At 40.7% G+C, this 27,901-nt stretch overlaps 1 protein-coding gene and 1 pseudogene across 2 annotated transcripts in view; one reads left to right on the top strand and one right to left on the bottom strand.

Moving 5' to 3' along the window:
* Window positions 1-15,882: 15,882 nt before the first annotated feature.
* On the bottom strand, window positions 15,883-16,364 carry LOC122913483 (annotated as a pseudogene).
* Window positions 16,365-17,374: 1,010 nt separating this feature from the next.
* The window catches only part of TMEM135 (transmembrane protein 135), a 256,778-nt gene continuing 246,251 nt past the window's right edge, over window positions 17,375-27,901 (top strand). The window contains exon 1 of one of the 2 annotated variants that reach the window (XM_044258354.1): window positions 17,375-17,414. Coding sequence is in view for 1 of the 2 variants with exons in the window: in XM_044258353.1 (XP_044114288.1) it covers window positions 17,555-17,695 (141 nt within the window). In the remaining variant the exon portion in view is untranslated. The other variant, XM_044258353.1, reaches the window with a different exon arrangement.

Here is a 27,901-nt window from a genome sequence, read left to right as displayed (position 1 = left end):
ACATTAATGTGTGTGTATATGTGTACATTTATACATAGATAACACAATGTGAGTATAAAATACTTTAATAATAAACACACACGCACGCACACACATCTTAGTTCTGTTCACTTGAAGGGCTTGGGAGCAGCCCCACCCCAGTTGCAAAGAGTGTACTGAACGTCATGCTTTCTGTAAGGAACCAGAGTTCTTTGCAGGATTGGGAGACTTCCATGCTGGGGCAGTGAAAGTAAAAAATGAATCTGGACATCTTGTGCCCAAAAAACCCAAAAAGGAGTGCTCAGAGAATATGCGGACATTTGTAAAGAACACAGGATCTGGCTTGAGGGAGCTCCCACTGGCCATACCTGGGACAGTCTGAACATCAAAATAAGTAATGATAGTAGTGGGTCATAACTCGTTGGATAAAATAGGACTCTATCAATACATATTGAGAGAAAGAAATGAAAAAATGTAAAGTTTGATAAGGAACTGGATATTTACATAATCTTAAATTTCTCTCCCATAAAAACATATTACAGAGAAGAAAAAGAATGACTTCATGGTGGACAAAACTAACAGATACCATTTTATAAAATTTTTTATTTTTTATTAACATGTAATGTATTATTAGCCCCAGGGGTACAGGTCTGTGACTCGCCAGGTTTACACACTTCACAGCACTCTCCATAGCATGTACCCTCCCCAATGTCCATAACCCCACCACCCTCTACCCCCCCATGGCAACCCTCAGTTTGTTTTGTGAGATTAAGAGTCTCTTATGGTTTGACAGATATCATTTTAATCAAGTGATCAAAATAGTCATCACTGTAATAGGGCAAATCAAAATTGAGGGCCACCTGATAGGACACAGTGAGAGAATGTGGCATTGCTTCTTTGACGTTCCTTTCTGAGGTGTAGCCAGTATCGAGCCATGAGAAAGCTTCAGACAACCAAACTGAGAGTGATTCTACAAAATAAATGACCCAGAATCTTTAAATATCAAGGTCACAGAAATCAAGGAAAGGTGTGAATTTTCAGAATAAGGAAATAAAAAGACGTCATAAACACAGCACAGGATTCTATACTCTTTTTTTACTTGAAAGGATTTTTGGGAAACAATTCACAAAATGTGAATGGGGTCTGAGGAGTAGAAGATAGCAACCTATTGATGTTCACTTTCCTCATTTTAATGCGTTTTCTTTGGTTATGTGAGAGAATGTCGTTGTTTGTAGGAAATACTTAAGTATTTGCTAGGGCACCATGTTAACAACTAACTTGAGTGGTTCAGAAAAAGAAATTATTGGCGCCTGGGTGACTCTGTGGGTTAAAGCTTCTGCCTTCAGCTCAGGTCATGATCTCCGGGTCCTGGGATCCAGCCCCGAATTGGGCTCTATGCTCAGTAGGAGAGCCTGCTTAATGCTCTCACTCTGCCTGCCTCTCTGCCTACTTGTGATCTGTCAAATAAATAAATAAAATCTTTAAAAAAAATTATTTGTAGTCTTCTTACAAGTTTTCTGTAAATTTGAGATTATTTTCAAATTAAAAAAAAAAAATCCCAGGTAAGTCCACAGTAGCTCTGTTGGCTCAAAAGGTGATCTCGGGTTCAGTATTAGAAACTACTGGGTTAAACTGTCTGTGAGGATACCTACTCACTTGGAATTTCCCTCCACACCTGAACTTTTTTGTCATATGAGAATGTTGGGAAAAATACAGATTCCTAGGTCCAACCTGAAGCCCATCGGATAGAATCTCCAGAAGTAAAGCCTGGATGTCTTTATTTATGAAAAGCAGCTCTTAGGTTTAGAGAAGTTTGTGAAATACTAAAATTCATCCCTGAACCTTCTCTCCAAGGCATGCACGGTGTGTCATTTAGGATCAAAGTTGTGAATGGTATTTGTGCATCAAGGAAGGTGGTCAGATAAAGCTTTCTAAATCCTATTGCTAAGGAAGGACCTTTGATGTCTAGGGGTCAACAAAGCCACCAGCGGAGGACCGGGGGCCCCCTCGAAGACCTCCTAGGTAGTCGCTCTAGCTGAGGGCTTGAAAGGGCCTGTTGTCCGGCAGAGGATGCACAGAGCGCAGTTGGAAAGGAAAGGGAGCTGGCCTCTGGCAGGCCGCGGAGAAAGGCATGGCAGGGGTTTCACAGCCGATGTGAGTGGACCATCCTATTACCGCGGGTGGGGCTGGAGGGGAATGGTGGCGCGGGATGGAGAGCACTGAGCGCTCAAGCCTGCAGATCAGGAGATCCGGCAAAGGTCATTCCCTGTTGATCGTGGCCCGGAGAGAATGCAGTGTTGGTTGGAGGTAGCGCGCTGGGCTGTGCAGCCCACTGGACCAGCAGTGGCAGAGCCAGGCCGCCAGTCGGGGGACTAATTCCTGATTGCTTGACCTTGAGGCCTCAAGGAGTAGTGTGGATGTTTGGAAATCAGAGCATATGTTAGCCTGAAGGGGAAATCAAATGCACCGCCTAAACGGTCAGTGTATAGCTTCCGGGGTTCTTACAAGATCCAGAAGAGGGGAAAGGGACCCTAAGAAAGCGACACCGGTTTCCATGCGAATCTAGCACAAGGGGGCTCGAGTCATTGTCTCATCCATTAGAAGAATTGAATGTGCGATCATAATTCTACCTTGAACATGAAGCAGCAGTTTCTACCAGCAGCATTTCAGTGGATCTGCTTTGGTTTCTATCACACTGCTTGGCCTGGGCTGGCATCCGGTACGTCATCACGTACATCATCACGTACGTCATCACGTAGGAACGAGTGGATAAAACAATGCGATCAGTGTGACTTCCGCAGGTTCGCCTGGGAACCCATGTCAGGCCTGCTTTTGTATTGTGCAAACTTACGTTAAACAGGTTACTAAGATACAAGGACTACGTTTTATAGTGCATTCCAGACGTGTGTACCCAGTCTCCCAGACCTCACCAGACTATGATTAACAATGAGGTCAGGTTTACCTCGTAATGTCCAAATAACCGTGGCTCCGTCTTTCATCTTATCTGATGACAGGAAGTTTCATCTTTTATGAGACTCCTTCACAAGTAGACCTTTGCTCTTCCCAGCTGCTCCTGCATTCCACAAATCCGTACTGTCTCGGCCGCCTCTGTGGTTCTAGAGTGCTCAGCACCGATCCCCATCCCCACCTCCCCATGACCTCTCCCCTCCTACAACTCCACCACGGCTATGCTGGCCTCAAGAGAAGGCTCTTCTTCCCTTCACTAAACGTTCCCAAAGGTAGACACAGACCCTTTAATTTCCCACATCATTGCAGGGACTAGACTGTAACATTTAGTAAAATTTTACAGAATGATCGAGGATAAGAGGAAGGCATTATAAGACTGATAAAGATGGCTGTGATTTCTGAGTGCTTTGTGTCCACAAGCCAACACATAAGTTGTAAGCTGTGGACACGCCTTCTGGCCAAGTTCCCGGGCTTAGGCTATCTTTTCCCTTTGGGGGTGACCTCCAGTGATTTGGCCCTCCTGCAAGTCCAGGCCCCCATCTCCAGAAGCTCAGGAGGAGAGCACATTTCTTCCCCTGGTGTCTGTGGTCTCAGGCCCCCTCCCTGTCCACATCCTCTGAGGAAACCCCAGCCCTGCTCACCATGGAATCAGGTTCATTCCTATGGTCTCTATGAGATCATCACATAAAAGCAAAAAATCCAGTGGACTACATTGCCCAAGTCTGTGTGTGAGCATTACCACATGTGAGATACTAGCAAGCCAATCTTTTTGTACTTAGCCTCAGCGAGTTCTGTTTCTCTCTTTTCTTTTTCTTTTTTAAGACTTTATGAGAGAGAGAGAAAGAGAGCAAATGGGGAGAGGAGCAGAGGAAGAGGGAGAAGGAGACAGAGAATCTCAAGCAGTCTTCACGCTGAGCATGACCATGAGATCATGACTGGAGCTGAAACCAAGAGCCCAATGCTTAACAGACTTCGCTTCCCAGGCACTGCCTCCCTATTTCTTTTTATGACATTTTTTCCACATGAGGTTAAAAAAAACCCCAGAACTGTAGCTTCCCGGTAGTCCCTTATATCTTTACCCCAGTCTTCCGTGAGAAGCTTTTTAAAAGGAAGTAGTAGCACCTCAACTAAACTAAACATAGACTGGAGGTGTCTACACCCACACCTGAAAGGAAATATTTCTCCAAAGGAGTCGTAAACTACAGAGATGCAGCTCTGCCAATAATAAAGGCAACTTGGAATATTATTATGCAGAAAAGTTTAGATCTCTGGAGTCACAACTGTCAAACTTCCATACCAGAAAAAGTTCTGGTTCAATGTTAGTATATCTAACCCTGTCCATTTAGATAATTCTCCTCAAACCAAGGACGAATCTGCCTCGAAATGGATGAAAATTTTGCCTTCTTGAAAAACTACCTGAAGATCTGAAATCACAGTGTTCAAACCACTCGGCCTACCCCAGCCTTCAAAAATCTTAGGTTCATTTTTTTGGGGGTTCTAGTTTCTAGTTAAAAGTGCTATGTGGTTGTCTGTTTCTGGAGGTCTCTTTTCTTTCCAAGGGTCTCACTCACTGGGGAGTCCAAGCTCTGAGGTGAGGATAGAAGAGAAACTGCTTCCTCTAACCAGGCTATACAGCCCTTCCCCTGCCACATAAATATGGAATGAATTTTGATTTCTTTTCCTTCAACCTTAGGTACCTGGCTTGTCAACAGTCATTCAAAAAGAATTTTATAAAGGTAAAAGAATTACAGTTAGCCAAATTGTGAAATTGAGATTCTTTAGGGAGTCAATTTCTGTAGTCATAGGTCATGCAGAATTAAATGAGTTTGGAGGTGTGGATTTTAATTGGTTTAGGTGGTGGAGACTGTCAGCTCAGATAAATTGAAGCAAAAGTATGGATTTTCTCCATACTTTCCTGAATGGACTTTGGGATTCTATAATTATCAACAGCTGGAAAGTGCTCACACCTATTTCTATTTCTATTTCTATTGGCCGCTCGCCCAAACAATAAAAATGGATTTTGCCAATCATGAATTTCAAAATGTCAGTGGGGGATGCCATTTTTTAATTTTAAAAACACAGTATAGTACATATATACAGTATACAGAAAAGGAGTCATAGAGAACTTTCCATTCTTTTTTCTTGATTTCAATTCCGGTCATTTAAATCCTTATTGCCTGTTGTGTGGCAGGCACTGGGCTAGGTCCTGAAGCTGCTATCAAGATGAATGAGCAAAGCTGCCCTCGAATTCGTTACCACCCGGTTAACGGATAGAGGTGAGTGGGTTGGCAGAAAACAGAGTTAACTAAAATATTAAACTAAAAAGCCTATTCTCAGTTAAAAACACGGGTGTGAATTATGTGTTGTAGAAGCATTGAAAAGAGCAACTAAATCTAGAAAACTTCTTAAAGGGTGAGTAGAGGGTCACCAAAAGAAGGAGAGGGGAATTCAGTATTTGTTTGATATTACAGATCCCCTTCTTACTGGATGGACCCTAAAAACCATGTGGGCAAGGACTGGGTCCTGTTCACTGTCGTAAGCCTGGCACCCAGCATTGGGCACACATCAAATGTTCTAGAATATTTGTTGACTAAATGACTGAAAGTGTCTTAGGCAGAGAGAACCGCATGTATGATAACAAATACAAGATGATTTTACCGTAGTTTATAACATCAGCACCATTAGCTTCTGGAAAGGAAAGAGATGAGTCCTAAGATAACATAGAAGAGCAAACTCTGCAGAAGAAGCCAGCAGACTTGAGTTCTAATCCCAGCCCTATTATTAACTGGTTACATGACTTTGAATCAATGATTATCCTGTACCACCCTCAGTTTTCTCACTTGTAAAATAGTCTTGTAAGAGCCCATTCTAATGATGTTATATATTGTATAAAATAATCATAATAACAGAGGGGAAACAATGTAGCATTGCCTCTTCTCTTTTTTCTAAATGTAAATGAATACATGCATCCCAGCTTTAAGATGGCAAATGGAGTACATACTGATCATTTCTCCCTCCCTCACCAAAACTGTAACACTCATAAACCATAGATTTTAGTAAATATTCAAAAACAAGGAAGGAACTTTCTTTGGATGAGAAGCTGTGAACAAATGAGAAATCAGAGCTGAGGCTCCCACCATCTCAAAGCTGCAGCTCTTGGTCATGTGCTGCCCTGACTGGAGACCTTCTAGCTCTAATTTTACCAAAGAGATGAAGAGATGGAAAGACTGAAATGGGAAGAGAAACTAAAAGGCATTGGTGTTAGGGAGATCTTATCATTGATCTAATGCAAGTGTTTTAAACATGTGTTGTGCCATGGATCCCTTCAGCAGCATAGTGAATATTGTGGCTCCCTTCTCTCTTAAGTTTGATTGGACTTCTATAACAAAATACCACAGCCTTGGTAGCTCATAACAGAAATCTATTTCTCACAGCTCTGAAGCCTTGGAAATTCAAGATCAAGGTGCCCACATGGTTCTCTTAAGGGTCCTCTTCTATTTCTTAGCTGGTACTTCCTGCCGTGTCCTCACAGCAGGTGGAAGGGGTAAGAGAGCTCTCTGGGGTCTCTTTTATAAGGACACTCATCCCACTCATGAGGGCTCCACGTGCATGGCCTAAGCTCTTTCCAAACACCCCATCTCCTAATACTATCACACTGGGCCTTAGAATTTTAACAAATGAATTTGAGGAGACAAACATTCAGACCATAGCACCTTCTCAGAATATTACCTTTAAATATATAAAATAAAATACTTAAGATTATAAAAGATATTATATTGAAATGCAATACCAAATATTAAAATTTTGTGATATATTGACATTAGCAAATTAAATAACAAGATTTGATAGTTTACTATGATTTTTGACATATCTTCTACAATTATATGATATGAAAATATCTGATTTCTACTGGTGATAATATCACAACTACTGTGGTTTGTTGTCTCCATTCAAGAGATGGGAGATATTTTATTTCAGTTAGAGGTTAATGGAAATAAAAATGAAATTGTTTTCTCATCCAAGTTCATGGACTTCCCTGAATTCTATCAACAGACCCCAAGTTAAAAAAAAAAAAAAAACCCTCTGGTCTAGCAGGATTTCTAGGAGAATTCCCCAAAACAGAGAAAATGTGATACTTATATCACTTATATCACAAGAGGACCTGATACTGATACTTCAGGTTAAAGTAGTTCACTAAATTGTAGCAGAATAATTTTAAAAAATGAAATAAACCTAATTAGAAACATGTAGTAAAACATCAGTGATAAAGAGAAAACCCTAAAAACTACCAGAGTAAAAAGAAGAACTACCTACAAAAAAAATTAAATAAAATAACACTGAATATGTAATTAACAGTGCTATGCAAGAAAACAATAGAGAAATATTTTTTAGATACTCAGGAGAAATATACTTTGAATTTATAATTTTATTCATAGCCAGATTACCAGTAGTTTAGGAGGAATGAAGGTAAAATAATGCTGTTTTTTTGGACTTAAAAAGATTTACAACAATTAGCACTTGTGACCTAAAACAAACTCTAGCAAAAACCAGAAAAATCAGAAGGAAGTGTTAGAATGCAAGCATAACTTGGGAATAAATTAAATAATATATTATATGTAAAATAAAAAGTGAAAGAACTCTATCCCAATGCCTTTACTTGTTGTGTATTCTCATACATGTTTTTCACTGCCTAGGTACATATATACAAAAGATCTTTTATTCTTTTTTTATAATTTTTAAAAAAGGTTTTATTTATTTATTTGACACAGAGAGAGGGACAGTGAGAGAGGGAACAACAAGCAGGGGGAGTGGGAGAGGGAGAAGCAGGCTTCCCTCTGAGCAGGAAGCCTGATTGGGGGCTGGATCCCAGGATCCTGGGATCATGACCTGAGCGGAAGGCAGACACTTAATTGAGCCGTCCAGGGGCCCCTATTTTATTATTATTTCTTTAAAGAAGTCTCTATGCCCCCCCCCCAAAAAAAGAAGTCTCTATGCCCAACACAGGGCCTGAACCCACGACCCTGAGATCGAGACTTGAGCTGAGATTGGGAGTTGAAGGCTTAACCAAATGAACTATCCAGGAGCCCCTGTGAAGGTATATTTTAAGTTGTATTTCACTAATTCAGCAGCCCCTTGAGAGTGCCTATGTACTAAAGACTGGGTTTGGCACTAAAGACACTGCATCTATTTTGGGGGAAATGGCAGTTTTGAAGAACTTAATGCATTTGACATATATTAATTTCCTAAATTACTTTAAGCAAAAATATGTCCATATTGCAAATGGGTGATATCAGTCACAGGGAGCCTAACAATAGTATTTATTTTAAAAGATTACAACAACCTGCTACAAGCGTATCTGACACAAAAAGAGATGGTCCCTGCCTTCAAAGCACTTGCAGGGGTTTTTTAGAGTACCAGAGTTTCACAAGATATGGTTTAAGAGAAAAGCAGTAGAACCTTCATGAAGAAAAATAAAATGGTGCTACCCTATGTCCTGCATGGATTTTCAAAGGACTTGTGAAAAGTTAGAAAAAGATGTACATCTTCAAGGAAGAATACACCTGAATAGCAGCAAGAACTCTCTGGATGTGGCTAAATCCCAGAATGAACAATTGTTTGTGTCTCATTATGGTCAACAAATAGGACATGATGGCCAAGTTTGGCCTCAGATGGGGCAGGAGTAGACGCTGTACATGGGGGTAAATAATGTAATCTACATGGATGCTAGGCAGAACACAAAGTGATTCACTCCCCTCTTGCTTTTGTATTTTCTATCAAAAATAATAATCAATTATTAGAAAGAATTAAGGATAATTGAAGCCCAAGGGGTGAAAAGACAATAAGAATGTAGCTATTTCCCATGAATTCAAGTGTCTAGGCTCAAGTAAAATACATTATAGAACAATGGCAACTTGTCAGTATTCCAGAATTATGGAGTTTATGGATATTTTTGTGCAAGTCAGGCTACTATTGTCCTCATATTTAAAAAAGGGTTCATTTCTAGAAACTGGAGACTGGGGTGATAAACCAAACTTACTGTGTGGGAGTCAGTTATTTCTTCCCTCAAAATGTTACATTTTCACACGAGTATGCTAGGTGCAGAAGACACTATAATGATGACAAATAGGGAATGGATTCTGCCTCCAGGGAACTGAAAGTTTAATAGGGAGCTACGCAAGTAAACCCAAAACAAATAGGGAAATAAATAAGAAATTATAAGTATTCAATATTTGTCTTGCTTTTCCTCTAAGAAGAGGACAGAGTGCTTTAAAATTTCTCTCCCACCAAAGTCTTCATTTATTTATTCCCTCAATATTTTATTAAATGTGTCCTGTGTTCAAGGTGTCATGCTATGTAGCACGGAATATAATCCAGAAGAATCCAAAGTGGATCTCCCCTTCAAGAAGCTTACAGTGAGCAGGAGTTTTACTAAACATTTAAATGTGTCTTGGTCCTTTTGGGCTCCTATAACAAGACTGGATGGCTTAAACAATAAATATTTATTTATTGAAGTTCTGGAAGCTTGGAGGTCCAGGATGAAGGTCCTGGCTGATCCAGGGTCTGGTGAGGACACACTTTCTGGTTCATATTTGGTGCCTTGGCAGCATTCTCATGGGGCAGTGGGGGCAAGAGAACTCCTTGGAGTCTTGTATAAGGGCATGAATCCCTTTTTGAAGGGCTCCACCTCATGATCTAATCATCTCCCAGAAGCCCCCACCTCCTAAAACCATCACACTGGGAGTTAGAATTTCAACATACAAATTTTGGAGGGACATATTCAGTCCAGTGTAGTAAGTGATGATGATCATCTTGTATTTGTTCATTTAAAACAGGTGTATAGTTATGGATATATCCATATATCCCTATACATGTGGATATATATAGTTGCACAAGTGAATATTTGAAGAAAAAGGGTCATGAAATCCAGAAGCATGAAAGAGAATCAACTAAGATTAGCTGGTTGTCTCACAGGTAGCCTGACACGGGAGGTGGCGTTTGTGGCAGAGACAGTGGGAGATACTTGGCAAATCTTATTTCATCTTCTTTTTCTGGACCCACAGGAAGACTCCATTCCCATCCTCCCTTGAAGTTAGGATGGGAACATGTAAACAGGTTCTGGAAATGGATGGAGGAAGTAATATAAGCCATTTTGAGTCCTTGACATGAATCATTGGACATTGAGTCACTGGACATAATCCAAATATCCTAGAATGGAAAAATTGTACTGTATTTGTACAATAGGATATCACACAGCAACAACAACAAAAATCAATGAGCTACAAATATGTGCCCCAACATGCACAAACTCTTGAGTGAAAGGAACCCAGACACCAAAAAAATATGTTTGCCTCTATTAATGTAAATTTGAGGAAAAGGCAAGATGAAGCTATAGTGATAGAAGCCAGAATAGTTGTTGCTTCTGTTCCTAGGTGTATTAACTGGGAGAGGGCACCAGAAAGCCTTCTGGTGTGATGAAAAAGCTGTTCTGGATAGTTGTCTCAGGAGGGAGGGCAAATGTAAAAATGCGTCAAGTGGTACACTTAAATTTTATACATTATTATGTACAACAACTAAAAATTATGCACACGCACACAAAAGAAAGAAAGGAATGAAGAAAAAAGCAACCATTGAAGGCCCAATAAAGATGGAGGAACATTTAACCTTGAATCACTACTTGGAGGAAAGTTGCCCTGAATTGCTGGCCAGCTTTGGACTTTGTATGAGCACAAAACAATCCTTTCTTATTTTAATCCCCTGAGATGTAGAGGCATATTTGTTATCTCGGCACATCCTAATCTTTCTTGGTTAATACAGGATTTATCATCCACAAACTGCCAAGGTCAGAAACCTGGTTTATCAGCACACCAGGGAAGGCTCTGTCTCTCATAGGCTAAGTGACACAAAATAATATTATAAATGAATGTATAAATCAAAATGTCAAATTATTAAATTATGGGGAGGGAAAAAAAACCCTTCTTCTATAAACTAGTGTATCTGTGTTGCCATGATCATGCCCTTTCTCTCTCTTCAGACTGACTTGCATGGGTCAAACCAAAATAAAAGTTTGGTTGGCACACCTATTTGTAGAAAAAGAGCATTAGTTAGCAGAATCAAATGTTCAATGACATCCTTCTGAAAGCACTTCTGAATCCATTTCACAGTAAAGGTAGTTTTGTCAGTGGGTCCAGAATACCTGCGGTCCCTGACCTATAGTTTCCACTGCCTTAGGCACAGCCCAGATTGCCTCAGTGGCTCTCCTTTTTTTGGTTTCAATTCATCATCTTTTCTTTTTAGTCTTATTATTGCATTCAGTCTAACTTTTTAGATAATGTGGCTGGCCTTTGAGGCATTCCATTTATATATTTACTCCTAGTATGTGTAGATTGTGTGTTTTTCCTATCAAGGAAAAATCACAAGTCTTTTACTTTCAAATTTTGCAGTAGGAGTGGAAAGAGATCGAAATGGGAGAGGATGGAGTCCTTAGCCACAGTACACAAGTTCTGACGACATCATCAGACTCATAGAGAGACTGGGAATCTTATAGACAGTGTACCTGAGTCTTTTGTAAGGTTTTTTTGAGAGGGATTTGTGGCATTCTTGAAGGCCTGAAGGACAGAGCAGAACTTCTTATCAGAGACTGGAGAAAAAGGGAGATCTCCATTATGTAGTAGAGGAAAGTTTAGCAACACTGTTGCCTGCTAGGTTATTGGAAATAGAAACTATCTCTAACAAACTGGTACATTTGGGTCACATTTCCACGCAGAATGTTGAGAGGGCTAACTGATTTTTTTTAAAAAAACTGTGTGTGGTAAGACAGAGAGAGAGATGAAATAAAAAGAACTATCCAATTTTTAAGCAGAAATTTGGGGAAATATAAAGAGTCTAGGATCTTTGGGTTCAAAAATAAAGCTGTTTTTCATTCTGAGCATCTCCAGATGGTAAATGATTCTGAAAGTAAGGAATTGTTTTAAGGCAAAGGTTAAATCCAGGGTATAGCTGAAAGCTTGTAGAAATAATTGATTTTTCTCCTAGACGAGGCTTGATAAAAGGGCTTCCAATATTTTAAGGACAATTTCAAACAGCTTTCCAACTCTCAGCTGAAGATGGAAAGTGGTTGTCTCAAAGAGATTTGTGGGTATTTTTTTTTTTAATGGGGTGGCTATAATTTGATATATAAGAATCTTCCAAATTTTTAGAGAATTATGTTGGCAGAAGCAGTACCTGCTTGGACAGAAAGGGCGTAAGGATCTCTTCATGCAACAGCTTTCAACGTTTATATGGCAAAAACTTATATTTACACCTTAAGAATGGAATATAATATTTTAAATAAGATGATGTAAAGAAAAATGTGAAGTTCTGTTGTAACCAAAATTGGTAGAAAATCAGAATCGTATGTAGCTATTTTGAAAATCTTGCCTGGTATCAACAAAGGGAGTGTGTATCTCAGTGTTGTTGGAGTTAAGAAGTACCCCAGTGTCATACTTAGTTTGGGCTATGCTTTGTCACTGTGTTTATGCCTGATACGCATGTCTACAATGATTGCATGTAAAGCTGACCAACTCAGTGTTGCTAAATCCTTCACCTGAAATCATAAGAGCTCTTCCGTTCTTTTTAATGGACATCTTCAAAGTCAGAATCTTGCAAAAGCAACAATTTTTAGCCTGGAATGTCTTCAAAGCCTTTGAGTTTAGCCACAAATTTCCAGATTTGTGTCCTTTGTTCACTCTGCTTCTACTTTGAAGGAACATTTTGATTCACCTTGTTGAAGAATCCTAAAACCATTTTTATGGGAAAGAAGCAACAGTGAAGGCCCAAGAGAGTTTCTAGCCAACCACTGCTCCTAGGGAGCCTAAAACAATAAATGGCTCATGTAGATAGCACATGTAACGTTACCCTTAAACATACTGGTAGCATGAGGAGCAGCCTTTCTTTCAAAACACATGACTTTTTCATCCTGAAGCACAGATGATCCTCCTTGAGAATTTATCAATGCCTTCCTGTCCTAGAGTGTCTACAGTAGCACCAGCAAAGATAGAGAATAATACTGTTTCCATTCCTTTGAATCTGACAGTTGCCTGAAATTGCCTTCCACCATCCAACCCATCAGCACTGTCATCTTTGGCACCTGTGATGGTAATAACTGTGTTCTTTCCTTCTTAAGTTCTTCTTTCTTTCTTAACAGTTAAAATAAATTGCCTGCTTTTATTTATTTATTTATTTATTTTTGAATTTTTAAAAGTGGTATTTTTAATATACAAAAAATTATAAATAACAAAAGTATTGTCTTTGTTCTTTCATGTTTTGTTATTGTTTAAAATTGTGAAATATTTTAAGCATAGACAAACTATCTAAAGACACTTATGTCCCATCTCCAAAATATGTCACAAGTTATTATCTTGACACAAACAACAATCCAACTTGTACCCCGCCCCTCTGTCCCTCTCAAGTACTTCTGACGTAATGTTTGTGTGTGATTTTCTCTTGAAAGTTGTTTTTTAAATTAACATATAATATAATATAGTATTTGCTTCAGGGGTACAGGTTTGTGAATCTCATGCAATTGTGAATACATAATTTACAGCACTTATCATAGCACTTACCCTCCCCAATGTCCTGCTTTTAATTGTAATTTAAAAATTTCCTTAGCTATTGATATGTATTCGTTGTGTTACATGGTAAACATAATGTAGGCAACTACATGTACTATTATATTTGAGAGCAACTGAGAGTTAGCAGCTATATGAAGTGGTAATTAGTTTGCCATTTTTTTAAGGATTGTACATACCAAAATGATAGTTTATTACTTACATCTGGTATTTTACTTTATTCTAAATACATGATAGGAATTTTGGGATTGATGTGTAACACATTTTTTCCCATTTAAAGTTAGGCCCTCATTTAGCATTTTCCTGCTGGCCATCAGATTTTCAGGGATGGATTATTAAAATTAAGTAGGATGAACCTGCATTCTATTCCTGTAATTTCTGTGGACAAGTTTTATGCTGGGTTTCTTACCCTGTCATATTTTGAATTGGAAATTAAAAAAAAAAATGTGATTAATTGTTTCCTGTCCTGCCACATACCACTGTGATGGGGTATGTGAAGCTGGGAGATGATCTGATCAGGAGAGCTGTACTTGTTCCTGGGAAAGGTCCTGGATTTTGAATAGGATGGGGTAACTGTATGTAACTTTTGGTTGGCCCCCTTGGGAAGGGGAGGGTATGTTTATCTGTGTGAAGAAGAATGTACCCAGAAATTTGAGTAGTTAGAAACATGGAACAATGGCAGACAATTCTGGTTGTCCCCAGTATCTGCTCTTAACATTTTGTTCAGCAATAAAACCCTAAGTGTTAGCTAGGCATTATCCAACCTATAGAAAAAGCCTCATTTCCCAGCTTCTCTTGCAGCTTAGTATGGCCATGTGACTAAACTCTGGCCAATGGGATGTAAGGAGAAGTAATTTGCATAGGTCTTCTGGGAAGTTTTTTTTTTTTTTTTTAAGATTTTATTTATTTATTTGACAGAGAGAGATCACAAGTAGGCAGAGAGGCAGGCAGAGAGAGAAAGAGGAGGAAGCAGGCTCCCTGCTGAGCAGAGAGCCCGATGCGGGACTTGATCCCAGGACCCTGAGATCATGACCTGAGCCGAAGGCAGCGGCCTAACCCACTGAGCCACCCAGGCGCCCCTCTTCTGGGAAGTTTTTATTGAAAGAGAGGAAGTGTGCCCTCTCTTTCTCTTTGCTGGCCTTCCTGGCCAGCAAATGTCATGACTCAAGATGGAGCAGCCATCTTATAAGTCAGGCTGGAAAGCACAGGTAAATGTGGCAGAACAAGAAGTCAGGAGTCTGAGCTCCCTGATGGTTATGGAGCTACCATTTTAGTCTAGGACTACTTATGTTTACCTGAGAAAGAGAGAGAGAGAGAGAGAGAAGCTTTTATCTTTTTACCATGTTATTTTGGGCTTTTCATCAATGAGCACTCCTCTTTGATTTTCCTTTAACTATCTTATCTTATTTATACTGTCTTATATTACTATTACACCAGTCATACCCATTATCTCGTTTAGTCTTCTTGCCTATTTCTCATCTTCCCCTCTAGACTGCTAGCTTTATGAGAATAGAAAATTTGCTCCTCCTTTTTTGTGATATGCTATAATTTTTATTGCAGTGTGGCCATTTTTGTGACGATGGGGAGTTTGATCTTAAAAATAATGTTCCATTTGAGGTTCTTTTATACAGAAATTGCCATCATGACTGATATTCAAAATATCTTTAGTGTTGTAAGACTCACATGGTAAGCAAAACTGCTATCCTTACTCAGTACTGTGCACTTAATGGAAAACAAAAGGCAGTAATAACAGCTATTTCTTTTAAGAAGAATGAACATTGGGTACCAGAAGTTGATGACCTAGTTAACACACTTAATTGGCATTCCTCTTGGGAGTGGGGGGTTAAATTCATCACAAAAAGGTGCTTTCGATGCATGGTGTTATATCCGTCCTCCCATGTCATAAAAATAAACTTGCCAAGGAAGGTGAGGTGTATGAATGCTAAAGCCTCACAGAACTGCAGTCAAGTGCAGCTATAAATAATACTGAATAAAGTTTACCCTCTAATGAGTGGATAATACTTTCAGTGCCTTCAATTACACTTTGCGGTATCCTAAGTTATTCACATTGACAGTCATGTTCATTGTAGTGCTTGCTTCAAGGGAGGCACATAGCTAGTTGTTCTGGCTAAAATATGATGGGAAGGCAGTCCTTGGGTTCTATGTAAAAGTAAACCATATGAAACAGCCAAATAGCAATCACTGATAGGCTGCTTAAATGAATGATATTTCCTTCACTCATTGGCTTAGAAGGGCCCATTGAGAAGGGGAAGAAACAGAACAAAACCTAACATTATTCCTATTGACTGAGCTGGAGAAGTGGAAGTTCCCTAACATCCAGATGGCATTTGACTCTCACTTTATAAGGGTTTTCCTTCAAGTGAGACTATTATGTTGCCTCTCACTTTCTCTCCAAGTGAGGAATGATCCTTAGTATTGTCCATACCATTTACTTGCCACTTATGTTTAATACTTGTAAATTTCTTTTTAAAGGCATGTTTAGAGCTAGCGTAAATCATCTCCTTTTGCAAAGGTGCACTTACAGGACCCCAGAATTTAAATACCAGGTCTTCTTTCTCAGACTCTCAGTATGTGGTATCATACAAAGCAAATTGGCAATCATTCAGAGATAGCAACAACTTCACAAAAGATGTGTACGGATCCTCCACAGTATCACCAAGTATCCACCAAGATCTGCTTTGCTTTCTCTACAATTCTTTCGCCATTGCTTAAACTGGAGAGAACTGCTTTCTTTCTTTTTTGTTGATCTCCTCCTGTGTAGAAGATTCTCATTAACAACTTCACTGACATCATCATTTATTAGTAACGCCAGAAACCACGATGCCAGGGGCTGCTACAGCAGCTCAGGCTCCGTGGGAGTGGGAGGGGAAAAAGGCTCAGGCCAGAACCTTGACCCTCCTTTTCACATCTGAATCTAAACAGTTTGGAACAGCGCTTGGAAAGATAGGATGTGCTCAGAAAGACTTTGTGGAATGAATGAAGGGTAGATGAGAACGGGATTCCTCTAAAGGTAGCAAGCTGCTGCTTTAAGAAACTATAGAATTTAGAATTCCAAAGACACTGTGTTATTACAGGCGAGGAAGCTGACATTTAGAGGGGTGAAATGATTCATAGGTCACACGGGTCCGCTGTTATGCCAACTGATGGCCAAGTGTCCTAAGACCACTGTCCCTTTTACTGTGTGCTCCCTTTGGCTGAAAAGCACTTGTTACGGATACCGGGATACCGTAGAAAGAACCGCTCAGGGGCCCAGGGTTTGGCAGGGTGATCTACTGCCCTTTCACCACACCGGAAGTGTATACACTTGGCTCATAGATTTTTCAAGCTTCTCGGACACCACAGAACTCAGAAAGCGCAGCAGCCGGGAGCAGTGCGGTTGCTCCCAGTAGGCAGCCTTAGCCATTTGCTACCGGGCACCCTAGGGAAGGGGAGCTGGCAATTGTGAGGGGGACGGTTGTCCAGGCTCTCTTCTGGCCACCGTCTTCTCCCCCAGCCCCCAACAAAGACATTTCCTCCCCTTCCTCCACTGCCCTGGGTTCTACTGGGTAGGACTTTGAGAGGACAGAGGCTGGAGCACAGCGGGACCCAAGTCACCTACCATTGCGTACCCGCTGCAGGGCTCGCGCTCCAGCTAGGGGCTGACGTGTGCCGCGGGGCGACAGGCGCGTCCCCGAGCCACGCTCTCACCCCTTCCGCTCCCCGCGCCGCCCCGGCTCCGGGGGCCGGGCGCGCGCACGCTCCGCCTCTCCCCGCCTCCTCGGTGCGCGCCCCGCCCCCTCGGGCTGCGATACGCTGAGGGCTCAACATCCGAGGACTTTGGCCCAGAGTAACCCGGTTCAGGTGACCTTTCCCCTCCATTCGCACCTTAAGCAGCGGGCCCCGCGCGCCGGCTGCGGTTGGGTGCTCGCTCTGCTCCCTCGGGGCCCGCTCCCTCGGAGCTTCCGCGCACCTCTCGCTGCCCCTGCGCGCGGCTCTCCGTCATGGCGGCTCTCAGCAAGTCCATCCCTCATAACTGCTACGAGATCGGCCACACTTGGCACCCTTCCTGCGGGGTCTCCTTCGTGCAGATCACCAGGGGCGCCCTGGAGGAGTCCCTGAAGATTTACGCTCCCCTGTACTTGGTGAGATCCATCAGCTCCTCCCTCGGCGAGTTTAGTGTGGAGGATGGGTCAGGGAGTGCAGTCGTGCTTCCGAGCGGCCTGGGCGACTCCTCTGTCGGTTCTCCTTTGGAGATTTTGGGGGAGTGTGGGCGGGATGGTGGAGGTCGAAAGGGGCGGATATCTCACCTGCTCCATTGGGCCGGAGAAGGGGGAGGGGAACTTGAGGTTGAGCTGTCATCCGAATGCCTGTGGATGGGAAGGGGACGGGGCTCCCAACTTCAGGATTAAGTTAGGACACTTAACATTGTGAATTGAGGGAACTGCGGTGCTTTTCCTCTCTCTTGCCTTAATGGAGAAGAGTTTGTAGGTCAGCGAGGCGATGAGAAATGCCCTGCAGTCTTTCCTTGTCTAAGTCCCTCTATAACCCCTCTCCATTTTTTTTTTTTTTTTTTTTTTTAAGAGGGTATTTGACAGCAGATCCCTGTGGGCTCAGATCTGGTCTTAGTTTGGCATGATAGTATTGTGACTTGAGGGTTTTGCAAGTGTTCTTGCAGGTTCACAGAGTAGACTTCTGGTTGAGATTTTGAGTGCTGATTTAAAGGATGATTCCAGAGTGAGTCAGTGAAGGTGACTGAAAAACCTGACTTTAGGTCACCAAAGCAATTTAAGTTTGGAGTTTTGAGTAAAGAATATTTGTAAATACGTGTGTATCACTAAGAACTGTTAAAAGAAAAAAAAAATTTTTTTTTAAGTAGGCTCTGTGCTCAAGGTGGGGTTTGATCTCACGACTCTAACTAAGCTGGAGTCCCATGCTCTATACTAAGCCAGCCAGGTGCCCCAAAAGAAGTTTGTACTTTAATGTTCTCACCAGCATCTTTTTCTTTCTTTTTTTTCAATAACCTTGTGCTCGAGTCCCATGCTCTACTAAGCCAGCCAGGTGCCCCAAAAGAAGTTTGTACTTTAATGTTCTCACTAGCATCTTTTTCTTTCTTTTTTTTTCAGTAACCTTGTGCTTGATATTAAAGATGTATTACTTTGACCATCAAGTTCATCCTCTCATTTTCTTGCCCATAGAGTTGTGCCCTAAGAAGTCAGAGGTCATATATTTTGTATATTTGCTATGGGTTTCATTGAATGGTCAGTGGATGGTCAGTTCTTACCTTTCATTGAGTAGTAATTTGGATCTGTAGCCTAATATGTCAGAAAGTGTGCCATGGCCCTATCTGTGGTACTTCTTGAAAAGTCTGGTTGTTTATTACAGAGATAGCAAAGAAGATGGTAACTTTCCCTGAGCTTGCAGAAATCAGTTAAATTTTTATCATATAGACCCATGCTTTTGAAACTTTTTAGTATGTGTTCAGACCCCCACCTCCTCGCACCGTGGGATCGTGTGAAAATGAGTGTTTCTGATTCAGTAGGTTGGGTGGGGCCTTAGATTCTACATTTCTAACAAACTCTCAAGCAATATTGATGCTGTTGGATCAAGAGTCACACTTTGAATAGGAAGGACCTAAAATAGAAGCTAATAATAAAACTATTACAGGAGCTGGACATTTCTGCCTTGATTTTCTTTGGCCAAGATCCATGTTTATCTGATTTTCCGCATGAATTGTGGCCAGTCTTTAGCTCAGTGTTTTTTAAAACAGAATATCTACAAACAATATTGAGCTCTTGGTATATTCAATAATTAAAAAAGATTATTCCTGCTTTTAGGGGATTATGATGTAGGTGGGGAGAGAGTTTATGCTATCTAATTTCTCCCTCTGAAAATTTTATTGTGTCTCATTCATTCATTTAACAACTATTTGTTGAGTGCCTGATTTTTGTCATATCTATAGCCTGGACAATTTATTGGTTATGTTCCATGATAGGGAAGTTCAAGGGAGCAATAGGAACAGGTTTTTCTTTTACAACAGGTAGGGTGGAGCCAGGGGTCAGGAAAAGTCTACGATTCACTGTGATATCTCTCACTAAATACTTCTTGAGGATAATGTTATATCTCCCACTGAATACTTCTTGAGGATAAATTCTTTATCTTATTTGGCCTTGTGCCCCTTATAACCTGTGTATTTTAGGTTTTGGTTTGCTGCTCAAGAGTGGTTGTGAAATTAAAAAAAAAAAAAAAAGAGTGGTTGTGAAATAAAATTAGTGGGGGATGGGGTGGTCCAGTCAGTTAAGTGTCTGACTTTTGGTTTTGGCTCAGGTCATGATCTCAGGGTTGTGAGATAGAGCCCCATGTTTGGCTCTGCTCTCAACACAGAGTCAGCTTGAGTTTATCTCTCCCTTTCTGCACTGCCCCCCGACCCTGCTCATGCTCTCTTTCTCAAATAAATAAACCTTTAAAAAAAAAAATTAATGGGAACTAAGGTTTTATTATTACTTTTATTTATTATTACTATTTTTCTTTTAAGAGAGCGAGTCCTCGAGACAGCAAGGAGGGCAGAGAGAGGGAGGGAGAGGGAGAATCTTAAGCAGGCTCTGTGCTGAGCATGGGCTGATCCCATGACCCTGAAACCAAAACTTGAGACGAGACCGAAAGTTGGATGCTTAACGACTGAGCCACCCAGGCACCCCCACCAGTGTTTTCTTTTAAGTGAAGTAGAAGAGAACAGAAAAAATGAGAGTCCTTTGCAGGTACTAAGGATAAGTGTTATTTCATGACAGTTTTGTTTCAGTTATGTTTGTGTGTGTGACTGGGGCAACTTAGAGCAAATAGGAACACTGTGCCCTTTGTCAGTGTTGGATAGTTGTTGATTAAATATGTAACCTCCAGTGCCAAGATAAAAGGTGGCTTGGGAAGAAGTGGGCTTTAAAAGGGATCAAGGACATCTGCATTTGAATCTCAGCTCCATTAATTACTAGCTGTTTGTCTATGTTACTTTGTCTGTCTCTGAGAATTAAGTGAAAGAATTCATTGAAGATACATCATGTATTTTCCTGGTTCAAAGTAGGTCTTGAAGAATTAGGCATTTTTTTTCTTCCCTCTTACCCCAGTGACATTTAAGTTAGATATAAAGTTCAATAGGCAAGGCTTTTTGGCAGACGTAGCATTTGAGTTGGGCCATGAAGATGGGGGGGGCAGACATTGATTCTTATAGGAGCCATTTGTAGAATACTTACTCCTAATGGGGAGGACAGAGTATAATGTGAAATGAGGCAGAAAACTAAGTGGTTTTGTAAGAGAAGCAGTATGCATATTGGTTGACTGAAATAGAAGTTTTGTGTACAGGAATCATGAGCTTTAAGAACTCTTACTTAGGGCTCCTGGATTGCTCAGTGGGTTAAGCCTCTGCCTTCGGCTCAGGTCATGATTCCAGAGTCCTGGGATCGAGCCCTGCATTGGGCTCTCTGCTCAGCAAGGAGCCTGCTTCCCTCTCTTTATGCCTCTCTGCCTACTTGTGATCTCTGTCTGTCAAATAAATAAAAATCTGAAAAAAAAAAAAAAAAGAACTCTTGAATAATTGCATGACTTAGACCTTTGCATATTTTATCTGGTTTAATTCTTACACAACTCTGTCTTAGGATCCACATTTAATAGGTAAGAAGGCTGAACGCTAAAGAGATTAAGTGACTTCAAGATTCAGAGCTAGTAAGGGAGAGACAGGATTCAGTTCTAGGCTTTTTTTTTTGTTTTTGTTTTGACTCAAAGTTGTCTTAGAGGTCAGGTTAAAGGAGCCAGAGATTTTTTTGAGCAAAGGGGTTACAAGTACAAAATGGTGACTTTGAGGTGATGAATCTGGTAGCACTGGGTGGACTTAATCGGAAAGACTGTTTAGGAGTTGATGCAGGAGACTCACTAAGGGGCAGAAAGAGCCACTTCCCATGGAATCCCTCAATGCAACTTACTCGCAATGTGATTTTAGGGAAATGACCTCACCTCTTTGAGCCTTAGTTTCCTTGTTTTGCAGAAAATAATTATACTCATCTCTTGGGGCTGTTTTGAGGACATAGGTGGGATAATAGTGTGTCAGAATAGCAGCTATCACATAGGAGGGCCCCAATAAGTTTTTGCTGTTCTTAAAACAGTGCATATGTTCTGTGTCCTGTTAGGCTGGTGGCTTGCATTCAGAATTAGCACAGTACTTCAGTAAGTGCTTAGTGTCTGAATAAGTGCAAATGTGAATGAATGAACTCATGAATAGTTCAGGAGTAAGGAAATACTGGGCAGTGCGAGAGAATGGAGGGCAGCTTTAGAAGCATTTTACAAGAGAGATGTTTCATGGGATGTATTTCTTTTTTAAATTTTATTTTACTTATTTGGCAGACAGAGCTCACAAGTAGGCAGAGAGGCAGGCAGAGAGAGGAAGGGAAGCAGGCTTCTTGCTGAGCAGAGAGCCTGATGTGGGGCTTGATCTCAGGACCCTGAGATCATGACCTGAGTGGAAGGCAGAGGCTTTAACCCACTGAGCCACCCAGGTGCCCCCATAGGATGTGTTTCATAGGAAGAATGAATAGGACTTAGAGACTGAGTATTGGGTTAGTGTGAAGACTTGTTTCTGCTTCGAGGACTTTAAATCTGGTTGATGCTGATGCCATCGTTGAAAGGAAGCTGGTTTTGGGGAAATTTTAATTAAGAGGTTTTTTTGGAGCCTGTAAATTGGGTTTTATCTCTCTGCTTTTCATTTTAATATTACCATGTGTGTTGAACTAAACTGATTCCTTTTATTCCTTTCATATTTACTGTTCTCTCGCTTCGTTTCCTTCTTGGTATCTACTGTTGTTTTTATGCTTCTAATGCTTAAACCATGTTGAAATGTATGTGGACTATTCCTTTTAATAGTGAATCTTTGTGTTTATATAGTTTTTAAGGAACATCAGTCCTCGTCATCAATTCACTTCATGTATTTTTTTTTAAAGATTTTATTTACTTATTTGACATAGAGAGATGCAGTGAGAGAGGGAACACAAGCAGGTGGAGTGGGAGGGGAGAAGCAGGCTTCCTGCTGAGCAGAGAGCCCCATGTGGGGCTTGATCCCAGGACCCTGGGATCATGACCTGAGCCAAAAGCAGACTCTTAACGACTGAGCCACCCAGGCGCCCCTCCTGTATTTTTTTTTTTAAAGAATCCTGAATGTACTATAATATATACTAATGATTTATATATGTACCAAAAATGTATTTCAGGATGTTATATTTCATTTCTTGAATGTTAGTTATTACCTCACGCCTCACAACAAGCGGTACCCCTTTCCACATACACACACACACATACACACATGCAGGAAACAGGTGTTAAACTGTTTAAACCCTAGGCTGTCACTAACATTAATGAAAGAAAGCTAGTGTCATCTGTAATTTAGAATACAAATTTAGAATACACACTTGCCCATTTGAGGGGATGGATTCTATGCTGTTCAAGTTCTTAGGTCTCTTCTTAAGAAGGAAGACTTGCTCACATAACTTACTTTCTTAAATATGCTTTTCCTCAGTGACTATCTTTAGAACGTTTAGATTAGAGTACTGGCATTTACAGGTAGCTGACTGCAAAGTAGAACCTTTTGCACTTTTGGGAAGGAGTGATTTAAAAACCTGCCTTTTCATTGACCTTCAGATGTTTATAACCTTCTTCAGACCACAAAAATATTTATAGAATATTGATTCCCTTGAGCCACATAATCTAACCGATTCTCAGTTCATCACCCCTAATCTGAATAAACATTTATGCAAGAGTTGGAATTCTTAGAAATTAAAAAAAAAAAAAATTTAGGGACAGTCTCTAGTTAGTTGCAAAAGGCTTGGAAACCACTGGCGAAAGAAATCTGTTCATTAAGGTAGACTAAGATCCCTTCTTTTTTTTCTTAATGTTCTCACATAGTTTTATTTTATAGAAAAAATGGTAATTCTAGAAAACTCCCAAAGCTTGACTCTACTTGCAGGAGGCTGTTCAGATTTTTGTATTTTAGTGTGGCTTATAGGCAGGATCTTAGACTCTGGGATCAAATTGCCCAAGTTAGAATTGTAGCTCACTCCTTACTAGCTGGGTAACCTCAGACAAATTACCCAACCACTCTAAACCTCAATTTCTGTGTCTGCAGTATTGGAGAAATTTTCCCTCGGGTGACATTTGTGAAGATTAAATGAAGCATAATATGTAAAGTGCTTCTGGCAAATAGTGTAGACAAAGTTTTTAAGGGTGGTGGTTGAGCAGGTTTTCTAAAGGAGACCAGCAATGAGACGTTTCGAAATTCTTTCTTTCTTTTTTTTTTAAGATTTTATTTATTTATTTGTCAGAGAGAGAGCGAGCGAGCGAGCACAGGCAAGGGGAGGGATAGGCAAAGGGAGAAGCAGGCTCCCGGCCGATGCAGGGGCTCAGTCCTAGGACCCAGAGGTCGTGACTCAAGCCGAAGGCAGAGCTTAACCCACTGAGCCACCCAGTTGTCCCATGAGACTTTTTTTTTTTTTTTTTTAAAGATTTTGTTTATTTATTTGACAGAGATCACAAGTAGGCAGAGAGGCAGGCAGAGAGAGGGGGTGGGAAGCAGACTCCCTGCCGAGCAGAGAGCCTAATGCTGGTCTCCATCCTAGGACCCTGGCATCATGACCTGAGCTGAAGGCAGAGGCTTTAACCCACTGAGCCACCCAGGCACCCCTACCATGAGACTTTTCCAGGTTCTTGGTAATAGGCCATTTGTTTTTGTTTTTACTAAAAAAAAAAAAAGAGAGAGAGAGAAAAAGAGACTGAAGTGATGGCAGAATACAGACTGCTCAACTGAGAAGAGCTGTTTGCATTATTTGACCTTTGGAGATCATGGAATTTGTAAACACATTGACTAATGTCTCTTAAAGTTTTGTTTGAAGCCTAGTTTGGGGGCGGAGGTAAGGGACTCCCTTTATCAGTCTATTCAACAAATAAATGATGATTTTTACATAATTTGTTATTATGCCTTTGGAGATATAACAGTAATGTGGCTTTTTTTTTTTTTTTTTTTTAAATAAGCACTTTTATTATGAACTTTCCTGTGTTTCAACATAACATTTGGGGTCTGTTGAACTTGTTTCTCTTATGTGACTTCTTGTTGACTGATCTCTGTGGAGTACAAAGTACACTTCGAGCACACCGTGTTCAGCTGAAAGTTGATTTACTAAACACTCCTCAACTCAACCCTGTAGCAACTGTCTCAGTGTAGCTTGCCATATCTGCTTTACTCTTGTTTGCCTCTTCAGTTATCATACATCAGGGATAAAAATTAATAAATGTTGGAATGTAGGATCTAAGTAATTATGATCCATTACTGTTCATGTTTCTGAGTCAGTAGATTATAGGTATTTGGTTGATTTAAAAAAACTTAAACAGCCTTCTGACCATTAATGTGCATATTTCAATGTCAGCATTATTTACTTTTGTATCTTTGCTAGAAAATTCTCTTTACATCAAAGGAGTGGTCCTCTCTCTAGGAAAGTTTATCCTCTTCAATAAAATAATATATTTTGGTAGAGAGAGAAACCCACCTGGAGGAGTGAGGGAGCCAGATCCATATTGATAATCTCTGTGGTGATAGATTTTCCATCAGATTGCCTTCTTATCCAACTCTAGTTATTCACTGTGATGCAGATGATTTTGAATAACCAGATCTCTTATTTAGTACTTAGAGAATTGTATTTGTCATGGACTTTGGACACTAAAACATTTTAAATATTGATGAAAAAAATATACATTAACGGAGGGGATACTGAAATTTGATGATTAGGTTTTGTAATATCTAAACCTAAACTTTTTAGTATTTGGAATATTTGTCCCTCACTGTTTACCAGCTATTTATCGCATCTGCCATTTGCAGGGTGCTGTTACAGCAGCCGTGTTCCATGTGTGTGGTGAAGAATTAAAAAAATGAATGGGACGTATTTCTTAGATTGAATGTATAGTCCAGGAGGGAGATACCACAGGTGTGTGATATCCTGTAATACAAATTCCTGGGAGGTACGGGGACAATGGTTTGGGAGATTAGAGGTAGATTACATTTGAATGAAAGATAATGGGAAGTTTAATGGGAAAGGTGGCATTTTACTGGCCTTGAGGGAAAGGTAGGATTTGGAAAGGTAGAAATAGGTGATGGATGAGGGAGAAGAATGGCTTAAACTAAGCCATTCAGGCAGAATAAGGTACGCTGTGCTTCGGAGATGGCAGATGGAATTTGGATTTTATTTGATTTGACATAGTAGGGATCACTAAAGGTTGCTAACAGGGTGTAGTATGCCTGAGGTTGTTTTAACAAACTTAATCTGGCAGTGGTATATAGAATTGTTTGATTAGAATTAGTGACTCACTTGTAAAGTAGAGGAAAGTTTTAAGCCTTGTTTATTGGGATGTGTAGGAACTAGTGCTTTGGAGAAAAACTATTTTCATTTAGATATGCTGGATCGGTTTGGGGCCATATTGAGTTTTAGCTGCTAGTGCAATATGTGAGTGGAGAATGACCAGGAAGCATTGAGAAATGTAGAGTTGCTAATCTAGAGAGAAGATGGGGCTAGAGATTTAGGTTAAGATGTAATAGGAATAGAGATTAGAGTTGAAGTTATGGTAGGTTGACAAGGAAGCGAGGTCCTTAGGTCAAGAAGGGAGAGAGTTGAGAAAGAGAAGATGGTCTGAGGAATGCTCGTTTTTGGAGTAGAGGAAAAAAAAATGAGAGAAGTAGTCAGAGGTATGAAGAGGTTGAAAAGAGAATGTTGCAGAGAAATCTTGAGCAGGGAGTTTTGGGAGATATTGAGAGGTAGGAAGAGCATGGGCTTGGATCTCAGTGTTGCCACTTATTACCTTTGTGACCTTGAGCAAGATGCTTAACATATTTGAACCCCAGTATTTTCATAAGAAATCTCTCTCTTTTTTTAAGGTTTTATTTATTTGAGAGAGAGAAAGCATGAGCTGGGGGAGGGGCAGAGAGAGAGGGAGAAGTAGGCTTCCCTCTGAGCAGGACTTGATACCATGACCCCAGGATCATGACCTGAGCCAAAGGCAAATGCTTAGCTGACTGAGCCACCCAGGTGCTCCCATATTTTTAAAAAATAGAAACCAGCATTTGTTATTCTTTTGCATAGAACTCTTCAGTGGTTTTCCATCTCAGTTAATGTGCAAGCTTTGCCATGGCCTACAGAATCATACATGATCTGGCTGTTACTTGTTTGATTACATGTCATATCATTTTCCCCTTGTGTTTATTTCACCTCCACCCAGATGCAATTACATGATTTGTATTTTTGAATCTAAGTTTTGCAATCTAGCATAGAGAGCTCTTGATTTCTGAGGAATATCTTAAGAAGGGACAACAGATTGTCAAAAAATGAGCATTTCTAAGGAGTGAACTAATACACGGAGACTTCCTCTTTTTGAGTTTTGACTTTGAGAGAAAAAAATATCTTGCCTCCTATTTGTGCATAAGCAATATACATGTACATATAAGTAACTGCTTTTGGGACGCCTGGGTGGTGCAGTTGGTTGAACGACTGCCTACGGCTCAGGGCGTGATCCTGGAGTCCCGGGATCGAGTCCCACATCAGGCTCCCAGCTCCATGGGGAGTCTGCTTCGCTCTCTGACCTTCTCCTCGCTCATTCTCTCTCTCACTGTCTCTCTCTCTCAAATAAATAAAATAAAATCTTAAAAAAAAAATAAGTAACTGCTTTTATTGATTATGACAAGACAACCTGGATTGAAAGTGTTGGGTCCCCCCAAAATTGGGTACCCCAATAATGGGTCCGTGATTAAAGGAGCGAGACTGATACAAAGCGAAGATCAAGCAAAGCTTTATTTCTCGCCAAGCATCAGGAATCAGATCGACCGTCAAACAGACCCATCAGGGCCGCCCCTACAGAGAGGACCACCCCTCCCTGCTTTCCAGACTAACTTTTATAGAGCAAAGGCCATGTGCTTGGGCCTGGCCACACACAGGTGGTCAATGAGATTATAACACACACAGGAAACTCCACAGTGATGCTAGGCGACCAATTGAATTACAGTTTACTCTAGTAGACATTTGAACCAGCCTATCACACCTTGGTTGGGATTGGCGCCAAACGGCTCCCCAAAGGGCCGGGGCCCATACTCCCTGGTAGCTAGGAGACAGTATGTACCCCCACTGATTGAATACCTCCACCTGGCCTGACCCACCCTTGGACTTGGACTTTGTTACCTGGGACTGGTTTCCCAGACTTGCTATTAAATAAGTTGGGTGGGGGGTGCGCAAGGTCAATTTAAGCTTTACAGCAAAATGGCAGTTCAACCGGGGTGTGGCTGC

Source organism: Neovison vison, chromosome 7 (genome assembly GCF_020171115.1).
Source record: "Neovison vison isolate M4711 chromosome 7, ASM_NN_V1, whole genome shotgun sequence".
Lineage (NCBI taxonomy): Eukaryota > Metazoa > Chordata > Mammalia > Carnivora > Mustelidae > Neogale > Neogale vison.
Note: the sequence above shows the minus strand (reverse complement) of the source record. Positions and strands in the feature narration are given on the sequence as shown.